Here is a 27,401-nt window from a genome sequence, read left to right as displayed (position 1 = left end):
GCCTTCCCAAAACCAGCTGAAACAGAAGTTGAGACATTACAGATCAAAGTACTCAACTCCTAACCCTAGAGGAAGCTACTTGAAACTAGAAGACACAAGAAAGTTCTTATAATATTATAAATGTTAAAATATTATTTGGTTTTTCATACCTTTATCTTTAGAAATTAGTCATAAAACAAAAAAAATAAATAAATAGATTTAGTAAGAATGGTATAAGCTTTCAATTTAGATTTGGTAGTAGGTATAAGCTTTTAATTTAGTTTTAGTACTGTGACATGCTGTATAATGTTATATTAGGTTTAGTAAGTGTAACAGTTCTTTAGGCTTAGTTATAATTATAATTGTAAAACAAATTAAATACACTGTTTTACTTAATAAATACTATCTAAAAACTAGATAATTGTTAACCTTAGTCTTAACTGGTATTTACTCATAGTATTGAGTGTTTATTTAAATTCAACAAATATTACAATAGTAAAGACTTGTTTGGAATTTAAGCATTCCCAGTTTGTTGTGTGTGACAGGTGCAACAAATGGGTTTTATTTGGGAACTCTAGATTACTATGCAATTTTAAGGAAGCTAGTACTGAGGATGATCAATTTATGTGTAGAGTTTGAAGGTTAGAGGAAAACTTGGAGACTATTCAAACTAAAGTTAAGGAAATGTATAAAGAGGAGTATAAACTGAGAAATGAAAGCAGGACTTCAAGAGAAGCTTATGCTCTTACATGTAAGGAAGGCATTAGTTAAGATTAACAATGACATTCAGGAAGTTAGAAAGCATAGTATTAGGGTTTAAAATAGTGAAATTAATTGTAAAGACCCTATTTTATTGAGCAACAGATTTCAGTCCTTAGCTTAAGTAGATGAGAAAATATTGAAGGGAAGGAAATGAAAAAGAATAGAGAATGATATGGGTGATGAACTTAGAGGTTATAGTTATAGGTGATTCTTTGATACGGCATGTGGATAGAAAAGTCAGTGGGGTAAATTAAAGGAAAAAAAAAAGACTATGCTACCCTGAGGCACAGGTGGAAGACATAACTGATAGAGCAAAATATATAAAGAAGGGGACTGACAACGATACATTTTTTGTTGTGTACATAGGCATTAACAATATACGGAAGAATAAGTCAGAAGAGCTAATAAATAAGTACAAATGGTTTATAAAAAGCATTTAAAGATAAAAATCATAAATTAATTGGGTGGTTTGTTGGTTGATTGGTGGTTTATGGCACAAAAGAACAAGGTAATCTGTACCAAACAAGTTGTAAAAATGCAAAATTAAATTTTATAAAAGATAAAAATAATGTTAAAAAGCAAACAAAGTTCCAAAAGCAGGTAAAAATACCCATAAAAATTAAAAAATGCAAGTAAGTTGAACAGTGTCACCATCACCAATAATGCTGTCCAATGTCAGGGGTAAATTCATGGAAAAGACATCTCTAGAATAGTGGCATTACTCAAACTCATGATGATGGCACAACAGTAAAATGCGACTTTAATGTCCCAGGTAAAAGAAAATGATGGTTAAAAAAACTGTGACAAATGTGTAGCCTAGCTAGGACAATTTCCTCCTTGTAGAAACAAGATGGCCAAAGAGTAACAAAAGGTTAGATCTGGAAAAATTTGTCGTTATGTTACTCTCTCCAAGTAGACTGCCAATTGGTGTGAAGCTAAGACTTGATTACAGGATCATAGTCCATACGTGGTGTAGGCACAGGTGTGACAGCACCAGAGCAGAAGGACTTAATTGCAGTGTGAGCAAGCTTATTCCTGAGAATACAAATATGGCAAAGTATCCAGAAAAACTGGATAAAATAATAAGATAAAAACAGGTCAGCTGTTTTTAAATATTGATCAGAACAGGTGGAGAACTAACATGAAGAAATTCCAGGGTCAGTAGAGAGCTAAGAGAATCACAGTATAGATAGTACAAGCTGTGTACTGCATAGCTTCTGTGTGATTTGGGATAAGATATTTGACATACAACTTGACAGTGAATACAAAAACTGTTGAGGAGATCCTGTGAGCAACCAACAAGCCACAACAAACCATAGCAGAGCCCACAGACTCACATAATTTTGAACCATCCATATAAACAGAAATAGAAAAATGGTTCAAAGACACTTGGCAAACAGAATATGACACTTCCAGCTGAGAATATCCTCATATGACTCAAAGAAATGTCACAGGTGGAGATGGTAAGAAGCCATGGCAGAATGGGCTGATCAATGAAGACAGCAACACTATCTAATGACACACTTATCTCAGCCAACCGTGTCTGAATATGAAGCTGAGCAAACAGAAAATTAGGACACTCAAAAGGATGTATGAAAACAATTTGGCTGAAAACATAAAAATTAAAAACAAGAATAATTTTAAGTGCATTAGAGTTAAACAAAATGTTAGAATGGGGATAGTACTCTTGAGGAATGATAAAGGAAGACTTATCTGATCATTATGAAATGGCTTGGTTTTTAAATTCAGCTTTTTCTTCAGTTTTTACTAGTGAAGACTCAAACAGTATTCCTCATCTTGAGCAATTTACAGATGAAACAAAGTTGAACAAGACAACTGCATAAACTGAGCTCATTAAAATAAAATTGGCAAGTTTAAAAAATGATAATGCTCCTGGGCCAGACAGTATTTCTCCAAAGGTTTTAAAAGAGGTCAAGGATTGGAAACGTGAATCACTTGCCACAATTTATTTTGTAAGTCCTTGAATAGTAGACAAGTACCAACAAAGTGGAAATTAGTTAATATCATTCCTATCTTCAAGAAAAGTAATAGAGGTTATCCCAGTAATTATAGACATATTAGTCTTACATTAGTTGTGGAAAAAGTTTTGGAAAGTCTTGTAAAAGATACTTTGCAAAGTGGCTTAACAAAGTTTAGAATTCTATGTGATAGTTAACATAGTTTCACTAAGAGAAAATTTTGCCATACAAATCTTTGGATATACTTTGAAAGTGTTACTGCATATGTAGATGACAGAAAGGGTGTAGGTTTGGTGTGTTTAGATTTCCAGAAAGCATCTAATAAAGTGCCACATAAAAGACTTGTAAAGAAATTTACCTCTGTAAACATGGGGGATAAGTTTACTTATTGGATATAAGAGTAGTTTGATGGAAGAAAGCAGAGGTTGTTATAAGCGGAGTTCACTTAAATTGTATTAATGTTGCAAGTGGTGTACCTCAGAGCTCAGTCTTAAGACCATAACTCTTTTTCATTTATATTCATTAAGGAATGGTAAATAGATTATTTATATTTGCTGATGATGTTAGAGTTTTGGTGTTACTGACTGTGATGAGAATACTGCTGCCTTATATAATGGATTTCCATTATTCAGTAAGTTGGGCAAATACATGACAGGTGGCTTTAATTATCATAAATGCAGTATATTGCACGTGGGTTATCACAATTTGAATTTCGAGTATAATTTAGATAGGAACAACTAGCAGTATCACATAAAAAAAAGAGAATCTTGGTGTAATGGGTGATCAGTCTCTTAAGCCACCTAAGTAGTTTGCTGTTGTTAGTGGTAGGGCAAAAAGGATTTTAGGTTGTATCTACAAAACTACTAAAAAGAAGTCTGAAGAGATTTGAATTTTATTTATAGGTCATAGTTTAATTCAAATTTAGTGTACTGTGGTCAGTCTTGGGCTCCTTACATTAGGAAAAAACACTGAAGTGTTAGAAAGGGTTCAGAGGAAAGTTAATAAAAGAAGAGTTAGAGAGGATCTGATTGAAGTGTTTAAGATTGTAAAAGGAATTGATAATGTTTATGAATCAACATTTTTCACACTTAACAGCAATAATTACAGAAGTAGGAAACACAAATATAGATTTAGGTAAGGTAAAAGCCATCTTCAGCTAAAACAATTTTATTTTTAAAATAGGGTGATTTGTGTATGGAATGGGTTGCCTTAAATGTTGTGGATGCAATAAATCTGAGTTTAACTCTTTTCATTATGGGTTGGTGGATTCCACCAAACTCATAACCATGAAAGTATCCATGAGAATAATTATACTATGATTTTTAATAAGTTTATGTGTACAATATTTTGCAGGTTATTAGTAAACATTACAATGCTTTTGTAAACAAAATATCAGGTTTTTAAATTAAGTATTAAAATATTTTATTTACAGATTTTCTTGCATATATTTTCCTTCAGAATGTAGAGAAATTTGCAATGTGAGATTAAAAACACTTTCATGCATGACAAACTTTTCAAATTTCACATATAAAATACTTATCACTTCCAGATAATTATCATATGTTTGTTAAGATAAAACTATTTTTCTGTTATTTTCACTATTAAAATAGGAATCCCTGTACGTGTTTGATAAATTTGACCAATCTCGTAACCACTGCAGAAAATTAGAAGGTAAACGTAAACTGTTTTTTCTTTCTACAATGACTGCAGATTATAATACAATAACACAAATATTTAACCTAAATAGCATAAATTTCATTACATTATACATTTATATATATTTATTATTTTTATTATACTGATAAATGTTACAAAGGCAAGGTGCACACACACTATATCCAAGAATATAAAACTGAACTTTATCTTTAGAAAGTGAGCCCCCCTTGGCTGTATTTTAGTGGACTATTATTTTGTAAAATACAAATCACATTTCAGTTATAATAAATTATTCCTATTTACAAATAAGAGTTTAAACATATTTTTCTTAAAACACAGAACAGTAAATAAAGAAGTGAAGCAAACAATTATCTCTTCTAGTTTTGAACTTTGCAACCGATTCCTGCTTGTCAAAGGTTGCAAAGTCTTTAAGAAATTTAACACATGGATGTGAAATCAAACTTTTGTATTTAGGATTTACATATACATATTTGAATAACCATAAAACAATAAGTTACATTATCAATACCATAGAAATCCATTACAACTTAGCAGGTTTAGTACTGAAGCTGTATGTGGAACAAAATAAAATGAAATTTCTAGCAGACAAAAGACTCAACTTACCAGCATAAAGATGTCTTTAAAGAAAGAAACAAAACCATTATATTTGAAAATATCCATGAAAACCACTTGTGGGACATTCTGAGCTTCTGACTAATTATTTACATGTCACATATAGAACTGAATATACATAAGGGACTGTTTCTAAAAATTGAAAGAGGTAAGTGGGGACCACTGTTTAATTCATTACATTAGTGACATCTTATTCCATACAAAATATAGGTTTTTACTTTATATTCTAGTTTTTAAATACTGATGATTTGAGTTCTTAATTTGTACAAAACTATAGATTTTAACATCACAAACATCTGATTTGAACCAGTGATGCATTCAACCTAGCGTGCAACACTCAAAAACTGTTGTTTAGATGCATTTTTTAAATATTTACTTTTAAACTAAGAAATTAAGTTATGTATAGTATGGAAATTTTAATCATAATCTACAGTTTGATACCATATTTGATGACAAATTCTTAAAACAGTAGTTGAATAAAATTTTGAAAGAAGTCAACAAATGCAATGAGACAGCCTTTGACCTGTGACTCACAACAATATTGTTTAAAGGAAGCTTGATAGATATATGAATGATAAGGGTTGACTTTAAATCTTTGTTTAAAATGGTTTTAGTTTGGCTTAAAAGACAGGAATAGCCAAGATAAACCAACAGATCCCTTGTTATCCCTAAACATTACGTTATGTTGATCTTATCTTCTATAACAGCTACTTAATTTAACATTAGCAGTTAACATGCAGTACAGATGGAATATCCTCAACACTTTTAGGTGTAATGACCAGACATTTTCCTTTATGAGTTAATAAATAATAACAAGGACTGGAAATGGATGAATATTTTTTTCTTTATATACAAGTATATCACTTAGAGTTATTCCAATTCTTTCCAGGAAACCATTTATATAAATTAAAGTACTCCTTACCATCTAATAATAGTCTTCTTGAAAACTTCTTGGAGCACCATAAACATGGATACACTGATGGTATTTCTCTTCTCTTTGCATCATTTTCTTTCTATGTAAACAATCACTTGCATAAATAATTTGTATATGCAATTTTACGTGGATTAATAGCCATTTTGTGTTTAAAGGCCTAAACCTAAAGAAAATTAATATCCTTCTACAATTATATAAATTTTCAAAAAAATATACTTTTTGTGTTTGTTTTTACAAGAAAAGTGGAGTTTCTGCCAAAAATTTCAACTAAGTTTATATACATTAGCAAATCCTACCAAATTAATGATTCACATTTTTAACACAGGTCTATTATCATGCAACTTTCCATGAAGCAAACATTTGAGAGGATAAAGGCAAAAGTTTAATGAATAATATGTAATATTTAACCATGTAACCCGATGCATATCAGTAAGTCAAGTTGATTGATCTCGTAACCACCATGTAACCATGAAACTATGCATACTAAAACCATGAATGTACTACATGCATCTTCAAGAAGTTTGGTAAGCTCTTAGGAAAAACTACAAGTACTTCATATACCAAAAAATCAGATCTTTTAAGTAAAATATTTTTATTAAAGATCTATTTGTAAATTTACAAAGTCAGACAGAGTAAAAAGTCAATTTCCTGAAAATAATAAATATCCTTCATCTTAGCTTTTATATTTCATTTGCATAACTTCTAAAACCTCCTAAACGATTTTTTTTTGTAAAGCTTTGTACTTTCACCTCTTGTTTTCTCTTTACTAACACTACCTGCAGCAAAATTATCAATACATAGTGAAGTGAAAAGTTGAAAAATATGAAATGTTTCTGAAATGACTGGAAATTGTAACAAAGAATTAGTTATTTATCCTAATAGCCTCAAGCTTCAAACCTTTTCACATCTGCTTTCTTTTTAGTTTTATTACTTTACAGTGTGACTTTAGATCATCTCGCAGAGCTTGAAACCCAATATATCACAGGACAGCTTAGGAAATAAACAAGATTAAAAAACAAAGAAATTTAGTACTTAATTTAGCTATATGCCTATTTGCATTAGAAGACACACTTTGTTTAAACATTTTTTTCTGCACTATGTTAGTTGTTCACAAAATAATTCATGTTACTTTCAAATATGCATTTTGAAACAAAAGCTACATATCAAGTGCTAAATTCCCAAAAATTTACTATACTTAACTGGCTTTCTAATTAAGGTATAAATAGGTCAAACATTTTTGTTGGTTACTTGGAGATGAACTACCACCCTTGTGCCAATGAATGCCAAGCAAAGTGTACACTTACTGTAAGTAAAATGAGGTAACCATATAAGAATTCGTCATGAAACATATTCTCTTTTTATTGGTTATAAACATGTATACTACCAATATAAAAGGAAATTAGAGAAATGTCTTGAGAGACTAGAGAAATGAGAAGTGTGCCAACATGGGTGTGATACATACAATGACACCTCAGTATTAAGATGATGATGATTGGAAATTTAAACTTTATTATTTTATTACAAATTACAGCTTTTATAGTAAAGTACATTCATGACACAAGTACAACTTTTGAATCAATGGTGCAGTTGCTCTCAAAATCATAAGTTTTGACATTAAGGGTTTTAATAACAATAAAACTTGACATTAAGGGTTTTAATAACAATAAAACTTGAGTAGTTTCAAATGGTCATAGCAGTGACCAAAACATTTTATCTGATTCAAAAATATTCTTTCTTACTCTGAAAGCTGTAACATGTAATAAAATAATACTTATAATCAGTAAGTAATCTCAAAATAAAATTATCAACTAAAATTTTATATTCTGGTTTGTCAATATCTATAGTATACATTTATAATAATTTAGGCACTAAAACTGATATACTGTAAGTGAGAAAAACTAAAATGGAAAATTCAGGAAGCAGACACAACAAATTACATAGAAGTGAAGATTGAGAATTTATTTAAGTTTTTCTTTATAAAATAAAAAATAAAAATTGTTTTAAACTAAAAATTAGTTTTCTAACTATGTTCTGATGCTAAGCTAACTGACATATATTGACAATATAGTGGTTTAATTGAAACTTCAACTTAATTCTGAAAAAATAAAAAAAGGTTGTGTTATGTACATGAACACTTTGAACCTCTATATGCATAGGGTTAAACACCTTTTTTTAGAACAACTGACATATAATGAAAAAGAAAAAAATGATTACCTACAATAAGCAATTTTCGGTTTAAAGCATAATGTACTGCCACAAATGTAATTACCTTAAAATATATATATATGTGTGTATATAGTACATTACATCAAAATAAGTTTTCAAATTCAGATATTTGAATACAATTGTGATATTTGTATTAACCGTATGTAGAAAGATCATAAATACATACCAATTCTTATATTTAAGTAATGATTATACAAAGCAAAAACCATGTCATGGAAGCTCGTACCAATCTGACCATGTGTCTGCATCAGGCCCAAGAGAAGGGCAAACTCATCTCAAAGGGTAATACAGATAGCTGTACAAGTTAGTATGAATGAGGGTTTCTCTCCCTTTTATATGTTATTTGAAATATTCATTCATATAGGATCCTATAACAGGATAGTGGTAAGTCTATGGATTTACAATGCTAAGATCAAGGGATATGATTCTCCTTGGTGGACACAGCAGATAGCATAATTTGGCTTTTCTTTAAAAACACACACACACACACACACATACTGATGTAGGTATTTTAAAAAATTGGGGATACCATATAAGAATTTGGTTTAACCTGAAATTGTTATAGCACATAATTCTTTTCCTGTACTGTTCTTATCCTGTGAGACCATATTTGGAAACCTACTGTCTTCTCAACAGCTAACTTCAATGTAAACAAGTAAGTCTGTTTAAGGCAAAGCCACTAATGCTATATTTTACAATTTGTAATTTTGAACTGTCAACATAAGCAAAGCAATCATCTGAAATCAACCACTGGTAAACATTGGACTATCACTTTAATAATTAGTAGTTGGATTGACCATCATCTTTTAATGCCCTAATAGATGAAAGGGCAACCATATTTGATCCATAAATTTCAAGTCAAGCACATAAACTACAAAGCCATGTCACATCACTAATGAGTACAAAGCCAGTCAGTACTTAAAACACATAAAACATAAAATTGTTTTGAACAATCATCATTTACATATGTTCATTTGTCTTATTTTCCTTTACTCTCCATGTTAATATTAATACTATAGACAACATCAAGAATCTGTTTTTGCAGTTACTTCATTCTTAACTGTAACAAAATATTGATGGATATGAATATCACAGTATCATATGAATATACACTATTTACAGAAATAAAATCCTATAGAAGGTCATTCTTTATCCAACAGAGTAAATAAAACATACAAAATTTATACTCATATGAAGTTTAAATATGTAAAATAGTTTAAAAGTATATAAGAAATATAAATTGTGTTCTTTACTTTGGTGTACACAGTAAAAATTATAAAACAAAAACTATATTGGATATTTGTTTAATTATATACTAAAAACATACAATGGATGCAATTAAAATATTCAATTTTTATAATGAAGTAAAACATGTTTTCAATTTTGGCAAGATATACCTCAGTTAATCCACCTTATTTCACTAAAAATAGCGATTAATTAAAGAAATGTAAGATTAATTGTTACCTCTTGTTTGGATCTTCGTTCATATTTTCGTACCACTTTCTTTGTTAAATGAAGTTTATGATGCTACATAAGAAATTTAAAAAATGTGCATACGAAACATTAAGACAATGACAAGTTAAATAAAGCTTCAAACAAACTATATATATATGCAATAAGATCTGTACCACAGGTATTTAACTTTACTGATTTCATTAAATAAATATGAAATGTGTGATGTTTTTGTTACAGTAAGAATCTTAATGAAATATTTTCTTATAAGAACTTCAATACAATTTTTCTTTTAATAAAAGCTTCAATGCTACTTCTCTTGCAATAACAGTTTCAATGTCATTTTTATATGTTGAAACTGCAATACCGATTTTCTTGTAGTAAGAGATTCCATACTATTTTCTAGCAAGTGCTTCAATGCAACTGTTCTTGTGGTAAGAGATTCAACATTGTTTACCTTCCACATGTTTCAGTCGTATTTAGTGCAGTAGGAGCTTAATTATTATTTAATTTCTGTTGTTCATATTGGTTTATAGAAGTCATTTTAATACTCGTAATAAACAACCTTCTAGCACCAACTTGTTGTCTTTCTTTAACAGGATACTTAATATTTCATTTTACAACTTCTTCAGGAGTATATTACAAAAACAGAAACTGTAACTTTTGTTTTTATTGTAGAAGGAACTTCAGTATTACTTTTCCTGTAATAATAACTTCAACACATTTTTCAGTAAGAACTGCTACACTGTTTTCTTTGTATTAAGAGCCTCACTATGTTTTTTTATTGTAATAATGATTTCAATACTGCATTTGATCTAGTTGCTAATAATATTTTTAGTTGAATTATGATTATAACATCAAAATATAGAAACTGTACATTCTTTACAGTATAACCAAAATGTGACATTTCTATGGTACCAGCTAAAATGCAGTGATGCAAAAGGCAGGTTTCTAATTACTTTATTAAATCAGATGCAGTATCAGAGATGGAAGCTATTCACTTGCAGCAGTACAAATAATGTTTCAAATTATTTAGCTTAATTCAATAAAAATTCAAGTAATATGAACTGCTCATGCATTAGGAAAAACTTTTAATTGGATATAAAAAGTGAATGATAAAATATTCAACTCTTTATTATTTGATATTCTTATGTGTATTTGTTGAAGGCTAATTTTCTTTATCTTTCTTTATTATTACTGATAATGAAAATCATGACAACAGGTTTTAAACCTACTTAATATTCTGGTGATAAAACCAGAAAAACATCATCATAAAATAGGGAAATTCTTACTTCACGGTGGCCAGCTGATGTCTGAAACTTTTTTCCACAAAATTCACATACATATTCTTTATCATCATGTAATTCCATGTGTTTGGTAAATCCTACTCTACTTCTTAGTATCTTTCCACAGATATCACATGACCATGTTTCCTTAAGCCTTTCAGGATGCCACATCTTAGTGTGGGATCTTAGATCCCCTACAGTAGAAATTAGAAACACATATCATATGTCAATTCACAAATAAAATTGAATGTTAATCTATTATTACAAACACACACACAAAATTACAATACTTCAGAAATAATTTTCTTGTAGCAAGAGCTTCATCACATTTTTACTTCCACTGGTAGGAACTACAAATATTACTTCACAATTAACATAACACTATGTAAAAAATTACTTTTTCTTTTTCATGGGCAGAAAGTGTTATTTCCCAATTCCTTATGCCTAAAGTAAATGGAAAAGACCTACTTTTACTCTTCAAACTTTGCTTTTGTGACCTTGGTAATGAAATTTTCAAATTTACCCATTTTCCAGAACATTCCAGGTAGATTCAGTGTTAAGTAGCTAACAGAGAATTTTCTTGAACTTACAAGAATTTTCTAGAATATTGTAGAACTTATGAGGATTTTCCAGAACTTTGCACAGTAATATACACAAGGACTCACCACTTCAGTTTAGTTCTAGCTGCCTAAGTGAACACACAGACCAATCTGATTTTATCAGAGATGGCATCAGGAAGCTGCAAGCATTCTCCAGATGCATTCTGCTATGTATGTGGCCAATTTATCAAGACAAGAGCAAAAAAGTACTCTGTGACAGCATCTGCTAAAATGTGTGAAGCCTACAAGGCATATTTCAGCATGCCAGCTGGTGGTTAAGACAAACCCTGGGCAACTCATTTCATCTGCAAGCACTGCAAAAAAACTCAAGGCAGACAGACAACTTTTGTTTGCTTGAATAGTAAGATTTCATATTAAACAAATTTTAGACCTTCTAAAATTTAAATATATATATAAACACACATATTTTTTTAATTTCCAAAAGTATAGAAAAAAATATCACAAAATATTTTGCATGAACCTATTACACATTAGTTGTGGATGAAATAAATTTATTCTTCATAATAATTTTATTTTGCTCTTTTGCAGGATGACACAGAGGGGGAAAAGAGGGGAACATGATGTTTGCTATTCCAAGAATTTGGTGTGAACCCACTGACTATTCAAGCAATTGCTACCTCTACATGGTGGACCCTTCCAAATGTCCAACTGGCAAGAATGCATCTTTTATCATGTATCTGGACATTCCATCATCCATCACCCCAAAGCCACACTGCCCTGAGCTCCCTGTATCCACTCTGCCAGAGAGAAAGCAGCAAATCAGAAGAGGAAGTAGATGCTGAAAATCCAGATTATAATTTCAGAGGTGTAGCTAGTGAGAGAAACCCATACTACCCCACCACAGCTCTTGATAAGAAGTCTGCAGCCTTCAAATACCTTCAAGACTTCTTCCCTAGGCTGTCTGAGGCAAATGTCAAAGCTGGTGTCTTAGTTGGACCACAAATAAAAAAGATCCTGGAGTGCACAAAATTCTCCAAGAAGTTCAGTAGGAAGAAAAAAAGCTTGGGGAAGCTTTTTCGCAGTGGTTCAGGGCTTCTTGGACAATCACAAGGCCAAAAATTATGTGGAACTGGTTGAGGCTCTGGTGAAGAACTATGGCAAAATGGGCTGCAGGATGTCCCTGAAAGTCCATATCCTTGATGCTCATCTTGATAAATTCAAAGAGAACATGGGAGCATAATCAGAGGAGCAAGGCAAACACTTCCACCAAGATATAATAGACTTTGAATGCCACTACCAAGGAGCATATAATGAAAACATGATGTGAGACTATATTTGGGGGCTGATACTTGAAAGTGCTTTACATTACAGTTGCAAATCCAGAAAAACTAATCACTTCTAAGCATTTTTGTAGAACTTTAGTATAAATACATGTAAATCTTGATTCATATGTTGTTTTATTCATACCTTATGTAAATGCAAGTGTGCAAATTTGCCAATTTTTACATAGAAAACAGGTTAATTTCTAAATTTCATTATCCAGGTCACAAAAGCAAAGTTTGAAGGGAATAATGGCCATATGCTGCACTTTTATACCATAAGCAATTAAGAAATAACACATACTATCCAGGAACAAAATTTGTGTTACATGGTGTAATCTATATACATATATAATATATAGTAATTGAAACATGACTGTATGTTACAAAATACTAGTCTACTCAAACACAGCCAAGAAAGGGTCACTGTGTAAAGACTGATGGTTGTTTTTATATTATTAGATGTGGTAACATGAGTGCATATGTGCTGTATCATCATAGCTTATGTATTGTTAGCCAGACACAACTGAAAGACATGAGAAAAACATTACTTAACAAACCTTAAGACTTAATAAAAGAATTTGAAATTTTGTTCTCCCATGTTCTCCTTGAATTTATCAAGATGAGCATCAAGGATATGGACTTTCGTGTACATCCTGCAGCCCATTTTGCCATAGTTCTTCACCAGAACCTCAAGCAGTTTCACATAATTTTGAGCCTTGTGATTGCCCAAGAAGCCCCAAACCACTGCAACAAAGCTGCCCCAAGCTTTTTTTTTTCCTTCCTACTGAACTTCTTGGGAAATTCTGTGCACTCCAGGATCTTCTTTATTTGTGGTCCAACAAAGATACCAGCTTTGACCTTTGCCTCAGATAGTTTAGGGAAGAAGTCTCAAAAGTACTTGAAGGCTGCAGACTCCTTATTAAGAGTTGTGGCAAATTGTTTCATAAGACTCAATTTTATGTGCAATAGTGGGAATAATATTGTGCCTCCCCACAGAGAACTCGATCCATTGTGGCCAGTGCTTCTTGTTGTAGTGTGCTGCAGTTACCCTGCTGTCCCAAAGGCAAAGATAACAGGGAAACTTGGTAAAGCCCCCTTGGAGACCCATTAGGAATGCCAAGATTTTGAAGTCTTCAATAACCTCCCAGCCATACTCATCATACTTCAAGGTTTCTACCAAGGTCTTGATAATGTTGTATTCCTCTTTGAGGTGCACCGAATGAGCCGAAGGAGAGATGGATACTTATTCTCGTTATGGAGCAGCACATCTTTGAGGCTTCTGAATGAGCTATCAATAAAGAGGCACCACTCACTCGGGTTACAGGCAACTCCAATTGCCTCGCACAGACCAGATATATTGTAGCAGAAGCAGAGTCTTCCTTGACGAGTGAAGAAGCTTGAATAATGTTGGTGATGCTTCTTCTTACGTGCAACTTGCACACTTTCATCCAACAAACCCCATTCCTTGAGCCTAGATATCAAACACTCAGCATAAGCTACTCAGCACTGAATCTACTTGGAATGTTTTGGAAAATGGGTAAATTTGAAAATTTCATTACTCAGGTCACAAAAGCAAAGTTTGAAGAGAAAAATAGGTCTTTTCCATTTACTTTAGGCATAAGTAATTGGGAAATAATACTTTCTGTCCAGGAACTAGAAAAAGTAAACATTTTGTTACATAGTGTTATTGCTATTTAGAGATAAGTTATTAAACTTAATTTTCTTAAAATACAGAACTATGTGTAAAGAAGTAAAACAAACAATTATTTCTTCTAGCTACAACCTTTGTATTCAGTTGCTGCTTGATGTAGGTTGCTAAGCTTTTTAAAATTTTGCATGTGGAAGATACAAAAAAAAAACATTTTAGGTTTTATATATACAGTTGAATAACCAAAAATCATAAGCCACTACACTGATATCACAAAATTCCACTATAATTTATCATGCTTAGTAACTAAGCTGTATTCATGTTAAAAAAAAAAAAATCAAGCATCCCAAAGACATAATCTATCTCCTTGAAATCTTGGTTTGAAAGAACAAAATTGCTTATAACACATTAAAATAGCTTAGAAAACCACTAGGGGGGAGATTCTAAGCTGACAATTGGTTATTTACAATGTCATATATTGAAGTAAGAGTACATTAGGGACTGTTCCCAAAAATGAAAAGAGATGAATGGGGCCCACTGTGCATGATTCAGGACATAAGAATTAACTTGGCAAACTGAAAAGATACAAGATACTTATTTTATATTGTAGCTTGCCAATATTGTTAATTTGGGTTTCTAATTTGTACCAAATTATAGACTTAGTATTTTTACCTCACAAAAATCTAATTTGAACCAATGTTGCATCCAACATTACACATGATATTCAAAAATCAACATTTAACAGTATTTTTGTAATATTTACTTTTAAATTAAAAAAATTGAATAATGTATGATACTAAAACTTCAATTATAATCTACAGTTTAATAGCAAACTTAGTAACACAAATTCATGAAATTATTGTTCAATAAACCTCTAGAATGTGAGTAAACAAATGTGATGGCATGGCCCTTGACCCATGACCTGTCTGAAAAGTGATAAATAAAAGTCAGAATTTTCTGAGAAAGACTTTTATAGTCTTATCCTGAGTCATACGTTTTCAGATTAACTTAGGCACCAAAAAATGTCAAAGTTACAGCAGTCTATAACCCAAGTGCTTTAGAAAGATAGTCCTTTTTTCTTCAGGGGTAAACTAGTAAACAGTATTTAAAACTTCCTTCCAAGTGCTAAACACAAAGAAAAAAAATCCTTTTAATTTAAAATATATTATTTAAAAATCAACCTAAAGATCACCTTAAGCTCAAATCCTACACTGCAAAAGAAATATACAAACACTGAAATTCAGAACAAAATGTTTGGTTTGTTTCAGATGCTTGTGTAAAGCCACACCTAATGTAACGTTTGGGCTTCTTGGATCAAATAGTGAAATTTGTTCACCACTCTTATAATACAACCATGCCAAGAATACTTTTATTTGGCAGTTGGACATGATCTATGGTCCCTTAGATCCGCATGGTAGTATCCTAACTACAAGAGAAAAAGTAAAACGAACTGCCCCTGATCGTCTGTAAGTATCCAGAATCACCTTGAAAGTATGAAACAGAAATATTAAATGTAAATATTGGCAGAAAAAACATGAACAACTTATAGTTTGAGAAGAAATGTCACTGAGTTTTAATGGTTTATATCAACTTTTATATAAAATAAATTTTCCACTTAGATGTTTATTATTCAAACTAGCTGGGGTATCTTATACCCTGGATGTTAGTTATGTAAATGCATGATTAATGAAAGTTATTTTGGGACATAAAAAGTCATCTCTTTTATATAGAAATTAAAAAAAAACAAACCCAAAATGGCCATAAAAACAACAAAATACAAAATGCAAAATCATAAATCTGCATGCATCTCCTCATGGACCCATCAAACCTTTATGCCACAATAGGTGAAGATCCATCAACAGGGGTAAAGTAGTGGTAAAATGAGAACTTCAAAAACACTTACATATCCACAACCTGCAAAGTATTTACATGGACATTCAATAGACAGTACTATTATATTTACATAGATGGTGCTAGTGCATTAGATCTGCATGAGACATATTCATGACTTGATATCTGCACCCTGAGAATGGAGAATAATAAAAGTTCTCTGTGATGGGAAACAGAGGCAAAATGGGAAAATCATGAACCCTATTGCAAATATACATGTACACAGGATAGAAATTTAATGAAGGTGGGGACTGCATGTCATGTAATAAAAACGTTTTTCCAGTATCTTGTAAACAACAGTTTCATTATAATAGGATATTTTATAAATTAATGAACTTCAAAGACTAAAAAACAGTAAATGTATTAACCACACTTCTTCCATGAAGTGGGTTAAACTGAATAAGAGATTATTTTCAAATGTTGCTTTTAACAAACAATTCCAAAACTGCCATATTAGGTGTAAGAAAATAACATACCAACTTAAAAAGTACGTAACTTGAAATCTCATTTACTGTACTTGAAGCTGGAAAAAGATATTCTGAACACAAACTAATACCTTCTTGCAATTTGATACAACCAGCAAAGCAACAAGACACCAAAAATCTGTATATATGAATGCTTGTATAAATTGACTAAAATAAAATCTGGCTATGTACATATGAATCTTTGCATAAAATGACTCCATATCAAAGCTGGCTGGGTACATATAGATGTTACTACAAGGAGAATCTACATCAAAACTGGCTGTGTACACACTTCATTGAAATATCATGACAATCATGGGTCACAGGACATGTCATCATGTTTGTTAACTTGCATTCAAAATTTTATTCAACTACTATTTTATGAATTTATGTCATTAAGTATAGTATCAAACTGTAGGTTATAATCCAAACTTTAATATTATACATTATTTAATTTAATTTAAATGCAATTAGTCAAAAAACACATCTAAACTTTGATTTTTGTTCATCACATGGTATGTTGAATGCATTGGTTCAAAGCAGATGTGTGATCTTAAAATACAAACTCTATAATGTTGTACAAATTAGAAACTTAAATCACCAATATTTAAAAACTAGAATATACAGTAAAAACATATATGATGATATATAACTAATGTACTGAATCAAACAGTGGTCTCTGCTCACCTCATTAATGGAAGTATATATAGCATGTGAATAACCAATGGGAATCTCAAAATGTTCCCTTAGTGATTTTCTCAGCCATTTGCAAATATAATAGCATCCTTTCTTTTCTTCAAGACAAGCCTTCATGTTGGTAAGTTTAGACTTTAGCCAGCTCAAAATTTTGTAATTTTTTTTAGATACAAATTCAGCTTAGCTATTAACCTTAATAAATTAGGATGGAATTCTATGGTATGGAAGAAGTAATTTATTATTTTTTAAAATTTTGTTTCACATCCTTCACATTCAAAATTTCTTAAGGCTTTGCAAGCTACAACAAGCAGAACCCAAGAACAAAGGTCATAACTAGAGGAGATACTTGCTCCTTTTTTTACTGTTCTACGTTTTGGAACACAAGTTGAAGAACACTTTTGTAGTACATTTTGATAATCTATATACATGCGTCTGGCTATTATAGTACTTAACTCAGCAAAATGTGATTTTACAGTCTGCTTTTGAGAATTACTATCACAAAAGATGATATTTACTCATTCCATCACAAACTGATTACACATGCAACTAGTTTAAAGTTTAACTTTATTGAAACTGGCAAATTAGTTTTCTGGTTTGTGATGGAATGAGTTTCATAGTTTGGCCACGCATTAAGTATGTGTTCAAAAGTTTAGTAATAGAGAAAGTCATGAATACTGGGCAATGAAAGTTGACAGCAGGAATTGCCTTAGATCTAAGGATAAGGAAAATGTCAGCACTTCCTCAAAGAAAAGGAAATACAGCAGTAATCCAATTATCAGTGACTATACTCAGAAAGAAGTTTTGAGAAAAACCCCTTAAGAATGAATAGCACAAAATAACTTACATAATCTTTTTCAGGAGTAGTGTCCTTCTGAATGAGACAAAATAAACTCTATTCATAGAGAAAGGAAGATTAATGTTGTCATCACTTTCCTCGGCAAGTTCTCAAGGACATAAGAGTCATGATGTGTTCTATGTGAAACATTGATAACTCCTAGGTTTTATGACAGATAAAAAGCAAAAGTTTCATATTTATCTGCAGTAGAGGATATAGTTCTTCCCTCAACTAAAAATAAAAACTTGATTAGAAATTTCAATATGTTCAAAGTGTTGAAATTTTTTCTATATTCAAGAAAGATGGAGAGCTCCTAATAATGCAGAAGCAAAAACTCTTCTAGTTGGAATCTATAGGCATCCCAAAAAAAAAAGGTCAATTCCTTCTTCAGACTTGAGTAAAGTGTAGAAATCATTAGAAATAAAATCAACAAAACAAATACATTGTACATTGCTCAATATATCATTTGCATATACTGTGATGCAACTACTGCTAACTTCTGCAATAAATACAACAAATATTATCCAAATAAGGGTTTAAAGACCCTAAAGCAAGGTATCAGTTTACGTTCTTTAATCTATGCTTCAGCTGTAACACATACAGAAACTGGGTTTTAAGGAACAACAGGAAAAACAAGATATGGAATATGAGGTTGAATACTGTGATGCAACCTAAAAAGAAGTGGATTGATTTAGTGATGAACTTCTTGGATTCTGCACTATCTGTATAACAAATAGCCTAATTTATACTACTTCACATGACTCTCAGCATTTTGGATACTAAGCATATCTTGTACACAAGAAGGGTGTGTGTGTGTGTGTGTGTGTGTGTGTGTGTGTTCACGCAAAGTTTACACAATAAGAATTATCTTCAGCTCACTGCAAGTATTTATGAGGTCCACAAAAGAGATATACCTTGCAGTTAGAAAAATAAAAAGCATGTAAAAGAAATCATTCATATCAAATTTTAACAGTTGATAGAAAACTAATTCATTCAAAATTAATATTAATTTAAGATTCCACACCTGATCCAGTAACTCCTCAGAAAGTCTTTGAAATACAAATATACATTACCTTTCTCATGTAAACTCTTTGTGAAATCTTTACACACTAATTTCTGGAGAAACAACAAATATGGCACAATAGCATTAAGTAAGAGAACAAGGGAAATTATAGACTTTTCAGTCTCCATATTCGAGTACATTCAATAAAGTAGCAGCAGTGTCCAAGCCTTAAACATCCAAGGCAATACCAACACTAACCAGTTTCCAATAACTGAGGATGAAATAAATAAACACTGTAGGACTTAGAAATCTGGCAAAGTGTAATTAATTACTCTTACTATGGGTGATATCTTTGGGTCATAAGATCACACCATAATGATTCATAGGTTCATTATTTATGTCAGCAGAAGAGAATGTTAAAGTAATGTTTGTAATGTAAAAAATTGAGTGAAGACTATACCACTTTTTATTACTTTTAGGACCACTAGTTCAGTTTGGGGTGTCTCATATTAAAAGTTTTTGTTGCCAATTTCATCCATTTTTGTTTTAATGCTGTCAAAAGTAACAACTAATAACTAATGAAAAGGGCCTTAGAGACAATCATAACATAAAAACTAGACACTGGTACAAAAAATCACACAAAGCCTTTAATTAGAATGACAAAAGTAGTTAATTTAAAACAGCCACTGGGGTTACTAAACAATGGAAAAATATTTATGCTTTATGCATACACTTTATGCATCAGGGAAGTGGAGAGTTATAAGTGAGTAAAGCTTGTTCTGTAAAGCATAAAGAAAAAAAATTTTGAGTTATGCTTTGTTTATAGCACAAGTCCAAACTCAACAAGGAAAGACTGTCAGTAATTCAGAGGTAGAACTATCTGATTTGAAGTACTATTTTTTCACCTTAATGACTTAATAATCCTTAATTAAAATCCAAAGTGATACAGAAAAAAAATACAAACTTTTTCCGCCAAATCTCTTTTTGCAAAAGTGACATTCATACATTGGTACACCATGTTTCTGATACATATGAGTCATCAGCTGTTCTTGTGTCCGAGGATTGTTGTTACACAACTTACAAAGATATTCTTTCTCCTCATGCTGAGTCATGTGCGATTTCAGTATGGATGATGAGAAAAAAGATTTCTCACATATATAACACCTGGAAAACCACAGGAACAATTTACTTTGGTGTATCTGTCATTTACAATAACATACCAATTAATGTAACATGCAACACCTAAAATCTTTTAGAAATTTCATTTAATATTACAGATATAACATTCAAAATAAGAAGAAATGCAGGGTAATAAAAAACATTTAAGAATAAAAATAATAATAATTTGATATTCAAAACATACAAAGTGAAATATAACAAGAAAAATTTATCTTTAATATAATACATACACTACTTAGAATGTTAAAGGAAATATTTAGTGAAATGCATCAATCGCTACCACCATGATATGCTATTCAGTATATTGGTACCCAACAGATAAATTTAAAGTATGCTCAAAAGCCAAACTTTATTTAAAATATAAAAAACAACAGATAGTCAAATAAGCAAACTATTAATCACTACATCTGTTCAGTGTAATGTATTTTGTATTTTCCCTGGCTTATTACATTGTCATAGCTAAATGCAAAACTACAGAAAATTAAAAATATTACTTAAATACACCTAATTAAAGACATCTTCTGTATTAATTATTGAAGGTAAAATTGAAAACTTTTACTACATTATACTATTAACAAACACAAAAACAATAATTATTCTACTATATTCAAGACTAATTTTCTCATTTACACTTAAGGTTGTGTAAAATAACCAACCTTAAACCCTTTACATTGAAGGTTACATGTGATAACAATTTTTTAACCCTCTACATTCAAGCCTATATGGTATCTGCTCTTAAACCCTCAACAATCATGGTTAGAAGAAAAAAAAACTATATGATATTTCTGTTTTTCCCAATCTCTCCTTGAGTATTCAAGTACAAACTGAAGAATAATAGGAAAGTCACTAGAAAACATACTCTGAAGCAAAATCTGATATCTCTTAACTTGAACTAAGCCTAAAGTAAAGAGAAGTACTGGGTACAAGCTAAAGCTCAGTGAACCAATCTTTATCTAAACAATTCACAAATACAATCATGGTTGCTAAAAGGCAAATGTCTCTTAGTACCTTTACTGGTGTGTGTTGTAACTTTCTTTCAATGGTTATAGATCTATCTATTTAGATTTATATCTTTCTTTAACTTCATATTATTTGTCTTAGACTAAGAAAACATTGTAAAAAAAAAAGTACAATAATGCAAAATTCTCCCACAGTACAGTCAATGCCCATGGAATTGAAGGTCACTTTCACTATTAAAAAGGAGCATGGTATTCTTGGGATATCACCTGACTTGCCAGTAGAAAAGAAACAGTGTTGCTGTCTATAACATGTGCCACACTACACTAATCCTTTCTAATGGTAACACATCTAAATCAAGGGCAAGAAAAACTTAGTGGTTATCTTGACCAACTTTCTATCTTAAACACAAATAATTCATAGTACACACAATTTTTAAAAAAATTATAATTTAACTAAGGAGATAGAAAATATGTCAAGTTTATTTACCACAACTATTCTTAAAATTTCTAATAGCAATACTAATAACTTCTATGATTAAAGTTATTCATAAAAATTATACAAACAAATCATTTATAATAACTACTGTTAAAAGTCCAAACAACCAAACATATTCATAAATGATGAAAGCTATATACAATAACTATAATTAAAAACCCAAGTTCATTTGTAATAATTATTATTACATCCTATACAGTAAGAGGCTATTTAATGAAATTACTTTTAAATTCTTTACAATCAAGGTTACATGCCTTAACTATTCTACAGCTTTTATGATTCAAATACAAAATTAAAAGCCTTAAGAAAAAAAATCTTATAACATGAATTGTTTGTCTGTAGCTTGTATGACACATATATGATCAACCTCAAAATAAGAACACTAACTTGCCATCTTTAGCTCATACATCTATAATGTAAAACGAATAACTTAAAATAGGCATATTGCAAACATACATGAAGAAAGCAAAGTATAAACTTTTCCAAATTAAAATAACTTAATTGGCAAATATTAAAAAGGTTGTTTGAACAACAAACAGCTCTTCATGATGATGGCAGTGAGAAGAAAGTGGCTTTTACAAGAGGTTGAATATAAAGAAAAGAACACATGGTTCAAAGACTTGAGAAACATATCTTAAAGTATAATGATAAATATATGAGAATTAAAAAAATAATTAGTTACATTAGAATAAATAAAAATTATGAGAGAGTATATTAAAAATTGACATATCAAACTATATGAGAAAAGAAATAAAGTAAAAAATAAGTAGAGTATGAATAAAGGGAACCAATATATGAACAATGAGAGATAATATTGTTTACCAAGCTACAACGATGAATTACGATTTAATATAAAATCATAAAATCTAACTTTGAGAAGTAACTTACTAAACGAAAATGAATAAATACATATAAAAGCAACAAATTTGGTGAAGAAAATGACATAGAAAACAGTTTTATGTGGCACATCTAGTTAAAACATTACAAGAACACTTAGTCTGAATGAAATATTAAACAAAACAAAGATCCTTAAGAAATAGTGTAAATAAGAAAAAACAAAAGTCGATGGAGGGTAAGTGGAAAAAATTGAAATAATGAGAATAATTTATTCATTCATAATGTAGACAAATTTTATGTTTTTCCAAGTCTTCTCTTTGTGTGTAGCAAAAGAAGCAAATTTAAGTCATAGTATAGAGAAGCTGAAGATTTAACATCAAGAGTTATTGGAGTGTCTACACCTTGGGTTTTAGAGTATCGTGATACAGGAAATATGTTCACACAAGCAATCTCCTTAGCAGAAACTTGTCTGACAGATGTATAGCACGTTGCATCTTTCACAAGTCACATGATTTATATCAATTTCTTTTAATACATATGAATTATTGCTGGATTTGGAATTTTCCCATGAAGTCATATATAGATCTTGTGATATTAACATAATGACAAGTGAAGCCTTTATTTCTGTAACAATTTGTACATGTTTTTGCAATAGAGGTTGGTTTTTAGATGATACTGAAGACCAAAATGATATTTTTATCACACTGTAACAAACAAGTAGGTAGTGTTTGAAGTCTTTGAAGTTTGTGGGGTCATTGGTAAGGATATAAAAACTTTGTATAGTCAAATACAGCAGAAATACATTTACAGGTAAGGAAAATACTAACTTCTGATGATGGAGGAAATAGCGAGAAAATTACTTAGATGAACACCTTTCAGAAAGTGAAGGAAACTCATGGCATATGACACCTGATGGCAAGGGTTTCACAGAAGCACACCCGTGGAACACCACATAATATCTCTTCCAGGGCACCTCTCTTTACCCAGATTGGAGGAGAAAAACAGGCAAACAAGTCCAATTTATCGGGGGTATGGGCAGAATTAGAACATGGCTATCTCAGGACTTACATACAAGAGATTGGAGAGTCAATATGTGTAGCATCGGTTGGACTGGTTCTGACTGTACCTACTACTCAACTCAACTGTACCATCACACTTATTAGATCAACACTGGCTGATAAAACTCAAGGTCCACAAACTGTGGAAGAAGCCTCCAGAATACATGTCATTAGTGTGTCTTACCACAAATCTAGCACTAGAGTCTTGGACTGACATAAGCTGTAGGAGGACAAATAAGTACAGAAGAATGGTACAGTTTGTTTGTAAGTTCTCACCTCGACTCATCTGAATAAGAAGATAATTACAGGTAGTTGGTGGGTCAAATCCAGTCCAAAACCAGATGGCATGTCTTCCAGTCTGTAGTAAGTGATGGGTCCCAACTATTTTCATCTTCAAGAAGCAGAAGGAAAACGTAACTTGTGTTCCAACAACTTAGAAACAACATGTAGAATTCTGGGAAATAAGTGCACCCTGGAAGGAACCACCAGTCACTAGGCAAGATCTTGAAAGCAAATGCTAGAAACAAAGGAGAATGTACACACTCTCCAAAGATGGTAGGGAGATATAAGATGAGGAGTGGAGGTAAACAGTAACCTATGGGAGATAACACATCCAGATGGTGAAAAGAGTGTGTGACAAAGTTATACAAGGTAATCCACATGTCAGCTGGAATGATCTCCAACAGCAGATCAAAACAAGCAGTGAAAAAATAAAAGTGCAAAATTCAGACCATCAGTGAGTAACAACCACAAAACAGGAAGAAACCAAACCAAGAATGAGACAGACCAAACCATTAAAAGCAGATTTGCACCAGGAGGAAAAGAAATCTCAGGGAATTTACAGTGGGAGATACAAACCCTAAAGTGAGAGGTACAAATGAAGTTTCGACAAACAGCATAGACTAGGCAGTAAAGTCTGTCTGGATCCCAAGAAATATGGCAGAATGTAAAAGAAGGGTAAAAGTCTCCCCAGTGAGCAGCTGAACACCTAAGTCTGATTGATAAGTCCTTCTAGAAGACAGGTAGAGAGAACTAACAGTGACGGTATGACCCAGGAAAACGAGATGGTGATGGCCTCCAAGGATGTATCAAGGGACAGAGTGGAAGCATGTTGGTTGACCCCTCCATACACTCATCCATTAACACAACTTGTCATTCTGGTATAAAGAAAACGGTTGAAAGTTAACTGTATTGGCAGGTTTCACAAATGCTTCCTGTTAGGAGAGACACACCAAATTATAGAAATCAATCAAGGCCTTAATGTCATCTAGATTAGATCAGAAACCTTGGCCATTCCACTGTATCAAAGTGGTCATTTTTATTCAGATGAAGGAGAAATGGATGGAGAACCCTTTGGTTTATAACCACATCATCAGCACAACAATGCTAAACAAAAATACAGCAATACCAGGACTTCATAAGCACTACACCCAAACAGCAACATCAAACACAATGTTCACAACACCAACTAAGAACATTCAACATTAATACTTAGTTCACCCAAGCTGAATAGGCCCAGTAGGGAGAAATGTGGGGGAACCACCCAAGGACTTGTCATCTACAGGAATTCAAGGCTAAAGAGGTGTGTTACAGTATGCTGGACACCTCTCAGCCACCAAGATTCTCTCCTCCCCTTCATGTGTCACCATTTGTGGCAAACACATAGGTAGATGTTCAGATTCCAGATGAAGTAAACTGAAAGTATAGAATCTTACTTGGGAATCTCAGCACAAACTGGAATCCACCTTGAAGGAGATATCAAGTGAACAAATGCTCATAGTTTAATTTTTTCTTTTTTAATTAATGAAGAAAATAAAGTTCCCTCAACATTGTAAACCTTATTAAAATGACAAAGACAAAACACATCTGATGTATTCAGTGCTAAGAAACAGAATAAAAATCATGAGCATAAGAGTGCAAACAATGCCGGTGTGCAGGTATGCTATGTCACCCTCCTATTGGTGTAGGGCTTTTACTGCATAACATCATCATTATGCTGCAGTGCAAATCCTAAGAAATCTCATGAGTTTAGACAAGAGTTGCCTAAAGATTGATGAAATGCAATTCTGTGAAGCAGACACACAGGGGACAAAAATTTACATTACATATGGTTGCAAAAAACACAGCAGTAACATCAAGACTAAAATGTTTCTTACAAATATACCTGTATGTCATTAATGTAATATAAAAGATTAACAAAAAAATAAAAACTTTTCTTTTGAAATATACAACTTTGCCATCTGTAGCTTGTAGAAAACAAAGTATTTGACACAGTGTGGATGTTAAATAAAACATGGTGACAAAAATTATAAATGATTCAGTAATCTGAATGTATGCAATCACACTCAGACATCAACTCCTAAGGGTAACAGACATTGTAGTATCACTAAAATAGTATTACTGAAAGCCAGGTAAAACAAAAAGCTATATAAAATATATTAATGCTAAAAACTAACTGGAAAGAAAAGATCGTGAAGAAAATAAACTAGACAACTCGTTAAGAAAATGTTGGAAGTATGAGTTATACAACAAAAAGCAAGAAAACTTTTAATCAAACAAAATAAAACTGAGTACTTAATAATAAAAAGTATATATATGTGAAAGAATAAATTACCTGGTATAAAAAAAACAAAAATACAGATTATTCAGCAGCAAATCAGATAAAAAAAAAAAGGCACGGATTTTTGCACAGTGGTAGGAGCAGCATGGAATTAGCAAACATTTTTCAGCACTCAGTGTTTTCAACCATCCACTCAAATAACAAAATAACAGAACACGTAAGTTCCATGTACATTTATTTCTAAGTTGCTATAGATTTACATTATGAATAAACAATAAAAATGAAGGTGTCTGAAAACGTTTTGCCTCAACCCTCTAGGTACAACATCATCAGTTCACTACAACTGAAATCCTGAGCAAAATCCTGGATTACTTAAGGAAAATTTCTTTATAGATAAAATATTTCAACAAAACATTGAATGTACTAGTTAATCAAAGTAAAAAAAAAACTCACTTGAAAGGTTTTTCTCCTGTGTGTTGTCTTACATGGTCCCAAAATCTAGTTTTGTTATAGAACTTTTGCCTTTTCTTAAGTGGAGGATTTAAATAATTTTTCTCTTCTTTTTCCATGTTATCAGCTGGAAGGAGTAAATTCTGAATTTAAGATTGGTTCTGTGCTACAAGTGTTGTTCCCAACATTATAATTTTCTTTAATGTACTCAACATAAGTGAGGTCAATTTGAGTTGTTTTTTACTTTATTTAAACGTGTAAAAATTTTGTACTTATTAAATGCAAAAACTTTCAACTAATTCCGTGATTCTCAATCTGTAGTTCATGGAATAGTTCATGCATGATCATAAAAGGAAAGCAGAAGCATTGTGTATGGGTCTCATTGTGGTGTACCTAAATAACAAAGAGTTTGAAAACCACTGAACTATTTCTTATAACAAAGACACTTTTGCTGTATTTCCAGTAGTAGCTGGAATGCAGGACCTTTTAAGTTGAGTCTACATTCTGTAAGTTACTACTGTGGTATTCAGGTACATT

The 27,401-nt window shown here is 31.5% G+C and overlaps 1 protein-coding gene across 3 annotated transcripts in view; it reads right to left on the bottom strand.

Moving 5' to 3' along the window:
• The window catches only part of LOC143250580 (uncharacterized), a 92,450-nt gene that overhangs the window by 27,648 nt on the left and 37,401 nt on the right, over window positions 1-27,401 (bottom strand). For all 3 annotated transcript variants that reach the window (XM_076501362.1, XM_076501363.1, XM_076501361.1), the window contains exons 6-10: window positions 26,868-26,991; window positions 20,290-20,489; window positions 10,914-11,101; window positions 9,634-9,696; window positions 5,932-6,022 (exon numbers count right to left, since the gene is read on the bottom strand). In XM_076501362.1, the coding sequence (XP_076357477.1) occupies window positions 5,932-6,022; window positions 9,634-9,696; window positions 10,914-11,101; window positions 20,290-20,489; window positions 26,868-26,991 (666 nt within the window). The remainder of the gene's footprint in view (window positions 1-5,931; window positions 6,023-9,633; window positions 9,697-10,913; window positions 11,102-20,289; window positions 20,490-26,867; window positions 26,992-27,401) is intronic.

The sequence above is a fragment of the Tachypleus tridentatus genome, chromosome 5, assembly GCF_004210375.1.
Source record: "Tachypleus tridentatus isolate NWPU-2018 chromosome 5, ASM421037v1, whole genome shotgun sequence".
Lineage (NCBI taxonomy): Eukaryota > Metazoa > Arthropoda > Merostomata > Xiphosura > Limulidae > Tachypleus > Tachypleus tridentatus.
This window is presented reverse-complemented; position numbering and strand designations above follow the sequence as displayed.